Genomic DNA, 17,281 nt, shown 5'->3' on the forward strand with positions numbered 1-17,281 from the left:
AGCACACTAACATGGGGGCTGACAACAATAACCGTAGCACACTAACATGGGGGGGTGACAAGAACAGTAGCACACTAACATATTGGGGGGGGGGGGGGTGACAATAGCAGCAGTACCTAACACCTGGGAGTGTGGGATACAAAAACCTCACACCTAGGGGGAGGGAGAAGAAAGCAGCACGCTGTCATATGTGAGGAGTGGGTGGGGGAGAGGTGGCGGCAGTGTCACCAGTGGGTGGGGGAGAGATGTCACCAGTGGGGGCATCATCGGGTAAAGGTAACTCTCGTCCTTTGTGGTACCGGGAGAGATCTCCATGCACAACAGGCCCCGGGGAGCTCGCCGCCCCCCATGCGTGAGCCTCCCGCACTCACCGCCGCTGCCCCGGGGCGCTCCCGCCTTCCGGTCACCTCCGGCCGCCCCGCCAGCTCGCCTCTGTCTCCGGCTCCTAGATTCCGATTTCCCGCCTCTCCCCGGGGCTCCGCCCACTGACCCCAAGTAAATTGAGCACCGTGACCGACACATCAGATTCCACTGGCTGATAGCATAGGCATATTCTATTTCACAATAATAATGTTTGCCAACTGTGGTATAGGTATTATAATGGACTGGGTAAAAGTTTCTGATGCAGAGGTTAGCTCTGTGTGGGGCGATATTATCAGTTTACTAGTGTGTAGTAAATGATGACAACCAATGTAATAGTGTGAGAGACGAATCTGCTGATCCGGACGTGTAGATAAGCAGCAGAGCCGTGTCATTGTCACATCAGACAGCCAACGGCGGAGATAGAGCGAACCCAAGATACAGTCATGTGACCACCAGTCCTGACGTAATGGTAACTTTTTTTTTTCTGTGGGCAAAGGTGCTAAAGTGGTTTTAGCGCAGAGCCAGACTAAATCTGCGGAAATATAGACGCATTCCCCCACAGGGCTTATTATCCTGCTTCAGTTAAGAAGGAGAACAAAATAATCTAAATGATCTCTTTACTTTCTATAGTAATTGTAGCTGGTACTGTAATCTGACCCAATACAAAGATGGCCGCTGCGACTTCCTTGAAAGTCAGAAGAGGCGTTTCTTTTGCCTTGTGTAAGACAGTCCTGCATGCAGGCAGCTTGCCCAGAGGGGGCATGACCATCCACACACATGTAGCTCCACATGTTCAGAGTTCAGACCAGAGCCTGCTACAGCTCTGCTGGTGTTACCCTGCAGGGATAATGGTCTGTGGTCACCTCTCTCCCACCTTCACTCTGCCCAGACCCCATCAGCTGCCACAGGAGGTCTCTGACAGCCAGCTGTTTGCGAGGATTAACTAGTTACAGGTAGGACTCTGATCTGACTGGCAAATGTAGGCGACCTGTTGATCTACAGCACAGGTTCTCAAACTCCGTCCTCAGGACCCCAAAACAGTGCATGTTTTCCAGGTCTTCTCACAGAATAGCAAGTGAAATAATTAGCTCCACCTGTGAATCTTTTAAAATGTGTCAGTAAATAATGACTACACCTGTGCACCTGCTGGGTGACCTGGAAAACGTGAACTGTGTGGGGTCCTGAGGACCGAGTTTGAGAATCACTGCATTATGCAATATCTGTAACCTGGCGAAGCTTACTTTCTTTCAGTATTCAATAGGTCAGTGGTTCTCAAACTCGATCCTCAGGACCCCACACAGGTCACCCAGCAGGGGCACAGGTGTATTCACTCACTGACACATTTTAGAAAATCCACAGGTGGAGCTAATTATTTCACTTGCGATTCTGTGAGGAGACCTGGAAAACATGCACTGTTTGGGTTCCTGAGGATCGAGTTTGAGAACCTGTGCAATAGATGATAATTAGACCGTGCAAAGAGGAACAAAAATAACCTGCTCACCACTTTATACCTTCTGATTGTTTAAAAGAATGAAAATGTATATATATTTTAAAAAGAAACACAAGGAAACACCTGCTATCTCCTAATGTAATTGAACCAAAAGCAGACGTCAAAAATGTGGATCGTTCATACTTTCACGGTTAAGTAACTAAATTAATCTCAACCAATATATATTTCTGATGGGACTATAATATGCGGTGAAATGCATTGAGCTGGTGTCTTTCTTCGAGATTTGCATTATTACATCAGATATTTATTTGCCTTAAGATCTGCCGTTTTGTTATACTACATTTTGAATAAAAACCAAGATCCCTAAAGATTTTGTGCTAAAGATTAAAGCTGGCCACACATCTAAAGATTATCTGTCCAACCAGCCAACTAGTTGATTGGTTGGAATGAAACTCTGGAAAGGAATAAAAGCAAATTACAATCTGCAATTTGCTCCCAAATGCCGGAAAATGGACAAAAACTGCTGTTTGAGCAAATTTTTTGATCAAACATTTAACAAACTTGTCTGAACGACCATTTTCATCTGTTTTCTGGCATTTAGGAGCAAATTGCTAATAATCATTTACTCCCATATGTTACCAGATTTTCATTCCAACCAATCAACAAGTTGGCTGGTTGGATGTAAGTTGGTCTAGTGTGTGGCCAGCTTTAGGGCTATATTCAATTCGAGGCAAAAAGTCTGAGGTTGGACTTTTTGCCATCATCAACGTTTTTTTCAGAGATAAAGTATCGGGCGCGTGCCCGCTTATCCCCGCATTCAATTAGGATCCGGCGAAAAACGGAATCCGGCGGAAAGGTAAATATCGAAAAGTCCTGTCAGTTTTTATGGAAATCATGCTGTCACCCCCCAAAAGATGTCCTGACATGGGGGATCACTATGGGTACCCCCGATTTGGACTGCTGAAGGTAGTTGGGGTTTTTAAATAGCCACGGCAGGTGCATAAATGCGGCTCTAGAAGAAGTGGTGATGAATAGCACTTAGGCTTTTTTTTTTTTTAAATAACTAGTCCCATCAAATTTGGGGTACATGAAAATGGGTGCAAGCATATTTTTAAGTCCCTAAACTCATTTTTTAAAATTCTTCAAAAATCCACCTGCTGCTACCACCCGCATGCTAGAAAACACCTGCCGCATACCAGGGGACCCCCCCATGAGTCAATTTCGCTCGTTTTAAAGTTTGTCCCCCAACATTTTTTTTTCACCCCCAAAAAGAAAGTATCTTTTTTGGGGTGTCCTAAGGATTGTTTTTTAAAATTTTTGACACACATTATATTAAGGGGACATTCCAAAGGCTGCAGGCTATTTTTATTTTTATTCTGCGCCCCTAAACCTCAATTCTACCCTTTTTTTTGCCACCTAAACAGTGGTGAAAACTTATCCCCATTTTTTTACAATGACTTTTCGCATCGAATTGAATACAGAGGAAACTTTTCGCATGGCAAAATGACGTCACTCGCGATACTTTTCCGCAGAAACCGGCTAATTCAATACGGCCCTATGTCTGACACATCAGCGCTTTCAATTACTATTTTTTTCTCTAAGGGTGCGTAAAACCAGTGCTGTTTTAATATACAGATTGTCTATGTAATCTATTGGCACCAGTCATCTGATTTAAAAATACCAGTGCTGTTTGAATATACTGATTTTCTAGGTAATCTATTGGCACCAGTCATCTGATCTAGAAATACCAGTGCTGTTTGAATATGCTGATTCTCTAGGTATGTTGTCATTAATTAATATCTGCAAAATCCAGAGTGACTTAGATATATAACTATATATTAACTCCTAGTTACATGGGATGCTGTTTAGGGTCTGTTTTATACAGTATTAGAATGTTATGACTTGCATCTGGTGTGGGTGAGGATATTGGAGGGTGGGATGCAATCAGTTACTGCACATGTATGCTTCACTATATACTCAGTAGGTTACAGGCTCCAAGTGGCAGTATATGCACAGCAAAATTTAAACAGTTAGACAGGAGTTAAACAGGAGGACAACATTTAAAAATAACTCTTTACAACTTGGAAACAATTAAAAAGGATTTTCCAGCCTCTGGATACCCTGCAACTCAGCCACCAGCTGTCATTATAACCTGGGCACACCTTTTGCCAACACCCTGCTTCAGCATTGCAAGCAACTACGTACCAGTTAGTTTGCTGCATTTTAATTTTTGTATGTATGATTTTCGACTCTACACTGTTTATATTATCCCTGTACCACTGTCAATTTATCTCTATACCACTGTAGTATGTACCATTGTTTAACACCTATTCATCTTTAAGAATATTTTATCTTAAATTTAAAGTCCTGCGACTTTAACAGCTCCAACCTCATTTTGTTTATTAGATACTATTGTAGTTGTGCCTTTACATCTACCAGCAGTGTTCTGCCTTTTATCTGATTTTTATACATTTTTAACTGTACTGTTCCTGTATCTCACTCTCATCACTGCTGATGCTGTTTCTCTCCCAGTTCTCTCATCTACACTCTATCTTTTCTTCTGCTCCCCCCCACACTCAGCAGCTACATAAATCTTTCCTCTACCACCAGTTCCCATCTCTTTTCCCCCTCCATAGTCTCCTCTACTTTCTCCTCTCCCTCCTTCCTCTCCTCTGTATCCCTTCATCCCATCTAGTACTCTCTACCACATCTCTCATAACTCCTAAGCCCTGCACCCTCCCTTTTGTCCAAGATACCTCTCCTTCTCCACCCACGCCACACTAAACGTCCACCTTGCCCACCACCTGCTGTCATCCTTCCTCATTTAGAAGCCCACCACATACCCACACTCTCCTTATCAACCTTGCTCTAAATTAAGCTCAACCCTACACTACAGCAACCTGAACAATCTCCTCCTCTCTCTTCCTAACTCTGTCCCTCTCTCCTGTGTCCTCTGGAAAGCCAGTTCTGTCTATGATCAACTGGTCCCCATTCATGACGGCTTCATCTCCAACTCCTTGAATATCCTAGACATCACCAAATCCTGGATTTACCCACCTCTTCTCCTGCAGCTATCTCCTTTGGAGGCTTCACATTCTTTCACACTCCCTGGCCTAGAGGTTTCCACAGTGTTGGTGTTGGGGTACTTCTATCGTCTGGTCACTCCCACCAACTCTTACCTTCTAAACTCTCCATTTCATTCTTTCCATTCAATGCTCGTGACATTCGTCTCTTCCAACTTCTTCGAGTAGCTGCCTTTTTTCATCCTGCTGGCCTTGGCTCCAAATTTCTTGATAACTTTGCTTCTTGGCTACTAATCTTCAAATGGGCTCTCAAGACTCCTTTCTTCCTCAAAGCTTTCCAGCACTCATCCTAACCCACTACTCCATGTTCCTTCCTCACAATCCAGCCCATCTGTGTCATTCCTGTTTGTTTGCCTCCCCCCCCCCATTTTAGAATGTGAGCTCTCACGAGCAGGACCCTCTTCCCTCATGTGCTTCTTCCCTTACTTATACTTTAATTTACAACAGCACCTAACACTTGGTTGCTGACACCCTGCTGCTTATTTAAGTATTATGCAGAAATGTGTATAAATCATGTATTTGTCCTGCATTGCTTGTTTGTTTTTACCCCTCATAAGACGGGAGTATTTTCTTTACCTCTTTATTAGGTACAATTGGAAACCTTACACTACCACTACTCTATGTGTATGTGTAGTCATCTTTTTCTTTTGTGTAGGATGTCCTGTCTTAATTGTATACCGGTATTAGACTACATTTTTAGTTTTTGTAAGCATTTTTTTTAGATTGTTTTATTCATACAGATGCTTTTATTAGACGTGTGTTTTTTTCATATACACATGTCCATATGTTTATATGCAGTGTATTCATACCTTTTAAAATAAAATATTTTTAGAATTCACTATTTAGTGTCAGAATGTACTGTAATTATAGAGGTATCCACAAGGCTTGCGCTGTTATTTCCGAAGTTTACTGTTTCCAGTATTGTAGAGTTAACAGGGGTACTCTGGTGGGTCTTCTTATCCCATATGCCATGGAAGCTAAAGAATGCTGCACTGACCTGCTGGATATGCATTTGGTACCTCCTGCAGTTGATGTGATATGAGCCAGTGTCGCTTGTGTGTTGCCAAGGACAATTCTGGCCAGACGCCGCTGATCACGATCATTGAGTACCCAGTGTCGGCACTGCCTGGTCAGCGGTAGCTGGTAGCTTTCCATGAGGTATTCCCGGTATACACATGACACCATAGATCGAGGAATATTTAATGTCCTCACAACGGAATGTCCCATCCGTTCGGACACCCACTATTATGCCCAGTTCAATTGTTTGTAGTGGTCCGGCTATGCTGCCTTAGCAAGGCGCCTTACCCTGCCCGAATTCAGAACAGCAAAATGCAGATGCCCTGCCGGCTCCCTGCTGAAATAGCCTGGCGGGTGCCACCCCCAATCATGGGCTGCAGTGTCCTGTGGAAAAGGGAGGGGGGGGGGGATGAGTTGCACTCAATAGATGAGCATATTTTTCCAGTGACTGGAAACCTTGTGGGCAGCCCAGCATATCTGTAAGTGCTGGGCACACCCCCAAGAGTGATGAAAAGAGGGTCTGTATTAAGGATACGCCCTCTTTTCTCATGACCAAGCCCCCTATTGGAGCGCGGTAGTGTCGGACCTTGAATGATCGCTATGGTTGACTGTATATGATGATAACAGGGGTAAATGACATACAGATGGGCCCTCATACATCTAGCCTCCTTGTGCGTTAAACAGCCCCTCAAGTCGCGCCATGCCCTGGCATGACCCGGTAGCGCCTAGCGTCTTTTGTGCGACTTTTTACCTTCAAATGCGTCTTATTTGCACAGAGAAGCGAATAGATAGCACAAGCAGCTTCTGCTGCGGAGAGGAGAATCAGCTGACAGGGGCGGGGGCGAGCTCTCCACGTCATTGGGCACTGTGATTCATGTCATTTCAGCTCCGCCTCTCTGTATGGACCTGAGATTCCCTGTATTATCTCCCCATCCTGCCCACTAGGAAATGGGCGGGACGCGGGAGATCCACCTACTCTTCTGGGGGTGCGGGGGACTACCCAAAATATCTAGAGACTCGCGCAACTTCTGGGAGAGTAGGCCGGTATGGTATGCATAATATGTGTATTATATATTTCACTTCACAATAACTGATATTGTACAATACTGTACAACATCATGTACCTCAGATTATATTAGCTTAAACCAGTGGTTCCCAAACTGTGTGCCGTGGCACCCTGGGGTGCCTCGGGATACTTGCAAGGGTGCCTCAGGTTGGTGGTCCAGCACCAAATCAAATTATTTATGGTCAATGTAATGTAACTATGTGGACAAACAGAAGCTCAATCCTGTCCACAACCACATTACTGAACCTAAGGATGACAGGTCAGCACAATTTACATCACTTTACTACTTTTACTAAACTTTTTCAGAATTTCTCAATAACAAACGTTTGGCTTAGGGGTGCCGTGAAAACAGTGCTGATACTCTAGGGCGCTGTGATTCAAAAAAGTTTGGGAACCTCTGGTTTAAACTAATTTTGATTACTGTACTTTTATTTAAAACACAATGTAGTTAATTTTTTACATTTTATCTATTTCAGTTTTATGGGAGGATATCAAAATGGAATAAGGAGTTATGTAACTTTAAGTACAAATTCAAATCAATTACTACTTAAAAAATAAGGCCTACATGCAATATAAAACTGTGTTAAATATATAATGAACAGAATGAACCATTGTCACACTGCACAAAATGCAACCTTGCTCTCAGCAATGCCACACCTAGGAAATGTAAGTTGTCAGCACTAGCGTTACCCAGAGATTGCATCAGTCAGCCAGTACTAATTACAAAAAATACTGGGCCTGATTCAGAGCCAGACGCTATTTGCGCTCGCTCGTTCAGAAAAAGGGGCCGGATATTTAAATAGAGTGCTCGCTCTTTGCGGTCTGTTGACGCTTCTATGTCTGAGCTAGCGAACTAAATATGCGCTCGCTATTTTGTAAAGACGCCCCCAGGTCGTTCGCATCATACGCTATTTATTAGATTAATCGAGTACAACGAAAGGCGTCTGAACTGCTCGCAGTGCTTGTGGTTGGATTTTCATGCGAACAGTTCAGGCTAAGAGACAACCAAGTGACGTGGTCGATGACACTGCTTTATTAATTATGCACTCCCATTAAACGCCCGTTTTGACCGTTTGGCACGCCTGCGTTCGGATCTCCACTCCCCGTTTTCAAGCACCTTCCCCTGTTACCACCCACAAACGCCTCATCCTGTCACTCAAATTAGCAGGCACTCGGTATTTTGCGAACACACGATTTCCGACCGCACTGACTGGTTGGCCCATGAGCATTACGACCCATACGCATGCGCAGATGTGCGAACATCGCTCGGAGCGAGCGAGCGGCCGCTTACGAGCGGCTCTGAATCAGGCCCACTGTTCTGTATAAATTTAGACCCATAAAAGTAAAAAGTTACCTTGTTATGCCCGGCATTCTGGGAAGAGGAAGGAGGTGTCCGGGCGCCATTTAGTCGGGGTTGCTACAGGCCGCAGTTTCCCGAGCTGTAGCCTGGCAATCCACCCCATGAGCCACCCATCTCATATGTACGGCTCCCAATTTTCTCTTATGATGTCATGCACCTCAATTTCACAGGCTCATCTAGATGTCAGCAAATTGCATGGGTTTGCAGAGCAGACGATTACACCAGCTGATGAAACAAGATGGCAGAGTGGACGCGTTCCTTGCAACAGTACAGAGCAGGCGCACAGATGCATTTAGTTATGTGTAGCAGTGCAAACACAATGTTTAAATTTACTGGACAAGATATTATTAAAATGAGATAAGGAATGGAAACTGCATTTTTAGGGCCATTCCTTGCATTAAGGAAGGTGTATAGCCTTATTCACTATCGAAAAAGTACTTGATTTTTGCAATAGTTGAGATCTGGTGCAAATCGGGTTTCATCCTGTATTATTATAAATGGTACATACACACGGTCAGATTTAAAGGACGATTTAAATGATAATGATATCATTTATAGTTTGATCATTTAAATCTTCCTTTTTTTGACCCCTGAAACGATGCGAGGGCACGGATGGTCGATATATCGACCATCGTTCGTGCATGTAGGCCAACCTGGTCGATATCGACCAGGTTAGCTTGGTTACTATAGGGATCGTTGATCGAGAGTCGTTATAGTAGTTGAGGGAATGGTGCATGTGCTGGATGTTCGATAACGATCATCCAGCACATGTAGGACGATCAGACAACGATATCTGATTGTTTTCTGATCTGACCTTGTGTACGGCCCATAATTATACTGTTACGTTTCTGGCAATTTACAAGATTGTTGCAGTGAGATCAAGGTGGGGGACGGTGCATTCTTAGGAGCATTTCCATGGGACATTGATAGTCAGTGGTTCTCAGCCATCCATGTTTTATTTCTGATGGCAGTGGTTTTTCCACACGATGGAGGCTTTCCGATGTTCACCGCCATCGAATGGTATGTAAGCGATGGTCTTCCATGCTAGAATACAGCTGTTAAAAACTGTCCCAGCCATGGGACCACTTTGGGTCTCTCTTGCACATGCACAAGCTGGGTTTCTTGCACCTGCGTGAACCATCGTGATGATTTTGCCATTGAAGTGTTTTGATGCAATGGTCACTAACAGAGCATGATTCGATGACTGGCTTCCAATGCCCATACCAATATGGAGGGCTAAACAGCCATTTTCACTCCTCTAAAACATTCATGCATAAGTTTTTGCGCTAGCTTACACCAGGCAGAGATCAACATCTTTTCCTATACTTGTAATGGGATGATTTTCTTTTTCAGGATCCATAGGGGATCCACAGGGATACCATGGGGTGTGTGTGGTCGGAGAGGTCCGGGCACCAAACAGTTAAAGCTTTAGCTCCCGGGATGCACTGGTCCTCCTCCACATATAAACACAGACAGTTTTTCGTTTGGTGCCAGCAGGACTTGTCGCACCTTTAGACTGAACGTCTTTTATTTACTGAGCAAGCAGCAAGGTGTCCTAATGGGCACCTGTGCGGCTGCTCAAGCTACCGGTGCCGCAACACCAGTGAGTGATCCAGTGATTACGGTGGGTGCCAGCAGGGCTCGGCTAGGTGTTCCACTGGGGACCCAGGACTGCAGCCTGATACACTGAGAAGTACAGGTAAGGTGACTCCTAGCTTGCGGGGGAATCCCATGTTGTGCAGTCCTTCCGGTGGTAGAGACCTGCCGGAGGACGCCGCAGTGGAGCGACTGGTTTGTCTGCTCCCCCGCTAGACCACAGGGCAGTTAAAAAGCTGGCATCGGGGACCATGTAGAGGCCAGCGGTACCCGACGGTTGATGCAGCAGTGGAGAGGTAGGCTCTCCCCCAGCAGCTCCTCCCCCAGCCCAGAGCGCGATCCCTCACAAGAGGTTTCCTGCCTCTTAGCTGCTCCTCCCCTGACCCTCCTCCCTATATGAGATGCTCAGCAGCCATTAATCAGGGCTTTTCTGAAGCTACAGGTCTCAGGAGTTTTGGGTCCAGTCTCCCTGTATACCTTTCCATGGGGCCAGGTCATACAGCGCACAAATCCTACCAGCCCTGGTAGACTTGAGTAGTTGATTTAGTGGCCATTATAAGTATATTTATATGCATTGTACGTGACCTTTGCTAGCTCTGATGTGGTGATATACTGTCTTAAAACTTTCTGACTGTCAGTTACATCTATCTCTGCTGCTCTTGTTTAACCCTCAACTAAGCAGGTGTGTAGGGGTTCAATATTACTTCACATTTACTTGTATTTGTGAAGGGTGTCACATTGCATTACTAGCCATACACTGATTGTGTGCTCCTGGCTGGTTATTACTATGTCTTCTAAGGGAAAACAGGAGCCTGAGGCCCTGTGCTGGTTACTTGCAGATCCTGTTCATCGGGCTTGTCCTCTCAGGATTTCGTGCAGGATGGTCTGTATGTTTTTTGTTATGTACCACCTTCCTAGTCCACTGTACTAGCTCCTTAGCCACCAAGGCACATAGGCGGACTGTATCATCTCTCAGTCCACCCAGCTTTCGGATTCTGATGCATCATCTGAGGAGGCAGATGACGCACAAGGTTCTCTTTCTGAGTCGCACTCGGGTAAGGAGCACCATCATTCAACAGTGGATGTCCCTTCTTTAGTGAGGGCGGTTAAATCAATCCTGATTATAGAGAATGATAAACCGGCCTCTAAGCCTAAAACACAGCTGTTTAAACATCAAAAGGTGGTTAAGGCTGAATTCCCTCAACAGAACCGCTCACTGAGCTCATGGGAGAAACTTGGAGTACTCCTGGAAAATGTTTCCAGGTCCCAACAAGACTAGTGTCTTTTTACCCTCTTTTTACCCTCTCCCTACTAAGAAAGTGTACTATGTGGGAAGTCCCTCCCACTGTTGATTCGCATGTGGCACGCTTAGTCAGGATGCCACAGATAGAAATCTACAAACTTCTCTCAAGTCAGTCTACTCGCTTTCTGGCGCTATGACTAGGCCAGCTATGGCTGCGGCCTGGGTGGCTAAGGCTATCGAAGGATAGGCAGAGGCACTAGAAAAGAGCCTGCCATCAGACGCTACCAGGGAACAACTGGCATACATCTCCCATATTCAGGAAGCGGCCTGTTATTTGGGAGAAGCTACATTGGATACTGGACTCCTTGCCTCTAAGGCATCTGCGACCTCGGTAGTCGCCCTCCGGGTCCTTTGGCTATAGTCCTGGAAGGCGGACACAGGATCCAAGAAGGCACTCAAATCCTTACCCTTCTCTGGAGACAGACTGTTCGGCGCAGATTTGGACAAGATTGTGGCAACTGTGGAAGCCTCAAAATCTGCTCCTGAGCCTAGGCTGTCCTCTTCTTGGTTCTTTCGCCAGGGTAAGGAAGAAGGACAGTCCTTTCTCAGGCAGTCTATTTCTCACAAGACCACCAAGCCGCAATCCAAGCAGTCTTGGTCGGCCAGGCGTCCAGCTTCCAAGTCTGACGACAAACCCTCCGCCTGATGGGGCGGGCCTCCTCCTGGGGATCCCAGTTTGGGAAGCCAACTTCTACTTAAATTTTTCAAATTTTGGCATCAAACAAAAACAGACACCTGGGACCGAGAAGTGGTCTCTCAGGGGTACACCCTCACCTCCCTGAGGCGTCCTCAACAGCAATTTTTTTTTTTTCGTACAGGTCCCCCATCAGACCTTGTCAAAGCCCTGGCCCTCCCTCTTGGAGGCCATTCACTCCCGGCTGCTTTCAGGTGTTATAATGCCAGTTCCTTTGGCTCGGAGGAACTGGTTTTTATTCCACTCACTTTTTGATTCAGAAGCCGAATGGGTCTTATCGGCCTATTCTGAATCTCAAACCCCTCAACAAATTTATCTGAGTGCCCAAGTTCCGCATGGAAACTCTACGATCAATTGTCCTGGCATTGGAGCCTGGGGATTTCATGGTTTCTCTGGACATTCAGGATGCATACCTGTATGTACCTATTACTCCAACCTACATGGCTGGGTCATCAATTGGAAAACGTCCTCCCTATCTCCGAAACAGTGGATGGTACATCTGGGGGCACTCCTGGATTCTAGATCTTTCTGCCAGCAGACAAGGTTTTGACACTACACTTGCGTGTGCGCTAATTGCTCCAGAATCGAAGGGTATCCATTCACTCAGCAATGCATGTTCTGGGGTCCGTGGTATCCACCTTCGATATGCTGGAATATGCCCAGTTCCACTCCAGGCCCCTTCAACAACTGATTATCTCCCGGTAGAACGGGCATTATCATCTGATCTGCTCCCAGGCGATCCTCCTCTCTCCGGAGGTTTGGCTTTCGCTTGCATGGTGGCTACAGATGTCCCATCTAGACAAGGGTCGCCCCTTCTGGATTCCAAATTGGGAGCTTCTCACTACAGATGCCAGTCTTCGCGGATGAGGCACGGTAACCAGTCATCATACCTTTCTGGGTCGGTGGACAACCCAGGAAAGTCATCTGCCCATAAACATTCTGGAGCTTCTAGCAGTGTACAGAGCACTCACTCAGGTGCAGGATCTCCTCCAGTGCAGGCCGGTCCAAATCCAGTCTGACAACGCGACTACGGTAGCCTTCCTCAACCATCAGGGAGGCATCCAAAGTCGGGCAGCCATGCGGGAAGTGGCAAACATTCTGGTCTGGGCCGAAGGTCAGCTCCCGGCAATATCGGCAGTGTTCATTCCCGGAGTCCTCAACTGGGAAGCAGACTTCCTAAGCCGTCAGGACATGCATGCCGGAGAATGGGCTCTCACAAGGTCCCTAGGTACGGGTCCAGGACCAGAGACCCTTCAGCCGTCTTCGTGGATGCTTACAGTAAATTCCTAAGTATTTGTTTTGTTCTTTTCTCTCTTCTCACTTACCAGCACCATCTCACACTCACCACAATTTATTCAGTGGTTCCAGTGAAGGATTGCTCCCCTGCCCAATGTTAGAACATTCTTGCAGGGTGTTCTCCGCATTCAACCTCCTTTTGTCCCTCCGGTGGCTCTGTGGGATTTGTCCTTAGTTCTCCGGGCTCTGCTGGCTCCTCCTTTTGAACCTCTGGACTCAGTAGATCTCAAGTGGCTGACAGCTAAGCCGCTCTTTCTCCTCGCTATCTCCTCTGCCCGCAGGGTATCTGATTTGGCAGCGCTCTCCTGACGCTCCCCATTTTCGATCTTTCATCCAGATCTCAGGCCTACACGCAAGCTAATCTTCCTGTTCCAAACAGGGTTAAAGCACATTCTACTCGGTCCGTGGGACCCTTGTGGGACGTTTGACATGGCGCTTCTGCTGAACAATTGTTCAAGGCGCCCACGTGGTCTTCCGTCCACACCTTTGTCAGGTTCTATGCCTTTGATATCTTTGCCTCTCAGGATGCTTCCTTTGGGCATCGGATAATCCTTTCTGCTCAGGAGCGTCCCTATCCTTATGGGAAACTGCTATGGGACATCCCCATGGTATCCCTGTGGATCCCCTATGGGCCCTGAAGAAGAAATTAAGAGTTATGGTAGACTTATCTTTGTTAACTCTATTTCTTCGAAGTCCTTAGGATCCACAGGGCGACCACCCTGACGCACCTGTTTTCAATGGGTATTTTTTCTCTTGATCACTGATTCCTTCATTTTCTGGGAGAGTTCTTCCTTCTCCTCTTTCCTGCTCCTGCCTTGGGCTTGTTTACAAAACTGTTTGCCTGTGGCTGGGGGCGAGGTATATGTGGAGAAGGACCAGTGCATCCTGGGAGCTAAAGCTTTAACTGTTTGGTGCCCGGACCTCTCCAACCACACACAACCCATGGTATCCCTGTGGATCCTATGGACTTCAAAGAAATAAAGTTAACAAAGGTAAGTCTATCATAACTTATTTTTTTGTGAATGCATTAGAGATAAAAACTTTAACCACCAAAATTATTCTAATAAGTTGATGATCGTGTTCGGTGTTAACCTAGGCCCAAAGCTTAGTATTTTATAAATCCTGCAAGAATTGTTTAATTGTATATTTTTTTTTTTCTAGTAAAAAAATGAAGGAACAGGAGAAAACAGCACTGGCATCTACCAACATCACCCCCCTCCAGCAGATTATAGCATCTTCTGCTGGTGCCCTGCTTACGTCACTTTTTGGTAAGAATCTAATATGGGTGTCTTTGAATCATACAGTGCACCCGGAAAGTATTCACAACGCTTCACTTTTTCCATATTTTGTTATGTAACAGCCTTATTCCAAAATGGAATAAATTAATTTTTGTCCTCAAAATTCTACACACAATACCCCATAATGACAACGTGTAAAAAGTTTTTTTGAGATTTTTGCAAATTTTATAAGAAAAATAACACTAAAGCTGTATACACACGTAAAGATTTTCTGTCCACCCATCCAACTAGTTGATTGGTTGGAATGAAAATCTGGTAACGTATGGGAGTAAATGATGATCAGCAATTTGCTCCTAAATGCCAGAAAACAGATGAAAATGGACGTTCAGACAAGTTTGTTAAATGTTTGATCTAAACAATTTGTTCAAACAACAGTTTTTGTCCTTTTTCCGGCATTTGGGAGCAAATTGCTGATTGTCATTTGCTTTCATACCTTACCAGATTTTCATTCCAAACAATCAACTAGTTGGATGGTTGGACAGAAAATCTTTACGTGTGTACCCAGCTTAAGAAATCACATGTACATAAGTATTCACAGCCTTTGCCATGAAGCTCAAAATTTAGCTCAGGTGCATCCTGTTTCCACTGATCATCTTTGAGATGTTCCTACAGCTTAATTGGAGTCCACCTGTGGTAAATTCAGTTGATTGGACATGATTTTGAAAGGCATACACCTGTCTATATAAGGTCCCACACTTGACTGTGCATGTCAGAGCACAAACCAAGCATGAAGTTCAAGGAAGACCTCCGAGACAGGATTGTCTCGAGGCACAAATCTGAGGAAAATGTACAGAAAAATATCTGCTACTTTGAAGGTCCCAATGAGCACAGTGGCCTCCATCATCCGTAAATGGAAGCAGTTCGGAACCACCAGGACTCTTCCTAGAGTTGGCCGAACATCTAACCTGAGCGATCGGGGGAGAAGAGCCCTGGTCAGGGAGGTGACCAAGAACCCGATGGTCACTCTGTCAGAGCTACAGCATTCCTCTGTGGAGAGAGGAGAACCTTCCAGAAGGACAACCATCTCTGCAGCAATCCACCAATCAGGCCTGTATGGTAGAGTGGCCAGACGGAAGCCACTTCTTAGTAAAAAGCACATGGCAGCCCGCCTGTATTTTGGCAAAATGCACCTGAAGGACTCTCAGACCATGAGAAACAAAAAAAAAAGAACTCTTTGGCATGAATGCCAGGCGTTATGTTTGGAGCTAACCAGGCACCGCTCATCACCAGGCCAATACCATCTCTACAGTGAAGCATGGTGGTGACAGCATCATGCTGTGGGGATGTTTTTCAGCATCAGGAACTGGGAGACTAGTCAGGATAGAGGGAAAGATGAATGCAGCAATGTATAGAGATATCCTGGATGAAAACCTGCTCCAGAGCGCTCTTGACCTCAGACTGGGGTGACTTTTTATCTTTCAGCAGGACAACGACCCTAAGCACACAGCCAAGATATCAAAGGAGTGGCTTCAGGACAACTCTGTTAATGTCCTTGAGTGGCCCAGCCAGAGACCAGACTTGAATCCAATTGAACATCTCTGCAGAGATCTGAAAATGGCTGTGCACCGACGCTTCCCATCCAACCTGATGGGAGTTTGAGAGGTGCTGCAAAGAGGAATGGGCGAAACTGCCCAAAGATAGGTGTGCCAAGCTTGTGGCATCATATTCAAAAAGACTTGAGGCTGTAATTGCTGCCAAAGGTGCATCAACAAAGTCTTGAGCAAAGGTTGTGAATACTTATGTACATGTGATGTCTTTTGTTTTTTTTTAAATATCTCAAAAAAAACATTTTACACATTGTCATTATGGGGTATTGTGTGTAGAAGTTTGAGGACAAAAATTAATTAATTCCATTTTGGAATAAGGCTGTAACATAACAAAATGTGGAAAAAGTGAAGCGTTGTGAATACTTTCCGGAATATATATATATATATAATATATATATATATATATATATATAATATATATATATATATATATATATAATATATATATTATATTTTAGATTCTCTTTCACAATTGTATCTACCATTATATAAATTGGCAAATTCTTCATCTGCAAGTCGCACTTATTCTGTGCGCTGGTTGCCTGTAGGGTAAACAATCTATTCCAAGATCTGTAATGACTTTTAGTGCATTATATAAGCCAGGTCTTGGATGCTGGTCACAGAAATTGAACCCTAAAATAAGAAAACTCTGTATAACCATAGCTCATTTAAACTTTTGGGGTTTCATCTTTTTGTCATGGCAAAGTTTCGTTTGTATAGAACCATTTGTAAGAAGACTTAAAACAAATCTTCTAATGTCAGCTGACTGAGTAACATCACTATGGAGCTGCTCATTCTGTCACTGACATTCATACTGCAGTTGTTGACCATATGCTGTATTATAGTGAACAGGCCCAGGAAGATATAGGGGTATATGTATCTAGCCTCAGAGAGAGAGAGAAAGTGGACATAGATAAAGTACCAACCAATCAGCTCCTAGATGTCATTCATTATCTCCATCCACTTTACCTCTCCAAGGATTAGTACATACTGTAGAGCCCATAATTGCGGCTATGTGACGACTGAGAAAAAATGGCCGCAGTGTGTGACCCCCTAATCGCTCACATGCCACATGTCCTACCAGACGCAATTCCCTACATGTAAAGACAGAAGTTTGCAGGCCTATCACAGTTAGGGCGTAGTATATATTTTTTTGTCGACATTCTAATCATGTTGACATTATGAATGTCGACAAAAAAATATACTAA

General features: G+C 44.9%; 2 protein-coding genes across 4 annotated transcripts in view; one reads left to right on the forward strand and one right to left on the reverse strand.

The window, feature by feature from the left end:
* Positions 1 to 482, reverse strand: part of DBF4 (DBF4-CDC7 kinase regulatory subunit) — a 37,676-nt gene extending 37,194 nt beyond the window's left edge. The window contains exon 1 of one of the 2 annotated variants that reach the window (XM_088478626.1): positions 372 to 482. The gene's annotated coding sequence lies outside the window, so the exon portion shown is untranslated. The remainder of the gene's footprint in view (positions 1 to 371) is intronic. The other variant, XM_088478627.1, reaches the window with a different exon arrangement.
* Positions 483 to 1,091: 609 nt separating this feature from the next.
* The window catches only part of SLC25A40 (solute carrier family 25 member 40), a 57,289-nt gene continuing 41,099 nt past the window's right edge, over positions 1,092 to 17,281 (forward strand). The window contains exons 1-2 of one of the 2 annotated variants that reach the window (XM_088478628.1): positions 1,092 to 1,316; positions 14,390 to 14,496. In XM_088478628.1, coding sequence (XP_088334754.1) covers positions 14,397 to 14,496 — 100 coding nt within the window. In that variant the 5' untranslated portion in view covers positions 1,092 to 1,316; positions 14,390 to 14,396. Of the gene's footprint in view, positions 1,317 to 14,167; positions 14,221 to 14,389; positions 14,497 to 17,281 lie in introns of those variants that run through there. The other variant, XM_088478629.1, reaches the window with a different exon arrangement.

This window comes from Taudactylus pleione, unplaced genomic scaffold (assembly GCF_031769625.1).
Source record: "Taudactylus pleione unplaced genomic scaffold, aTauple2 ptg000216l, whole genome shotgun sequence".
Classification (NCBI taxonomy): Eukaryota; Metazoa; Chordata; class Amphibia; order Anura; family Myobatrachidae; genus Taudactylus; species Taudactylus pleione.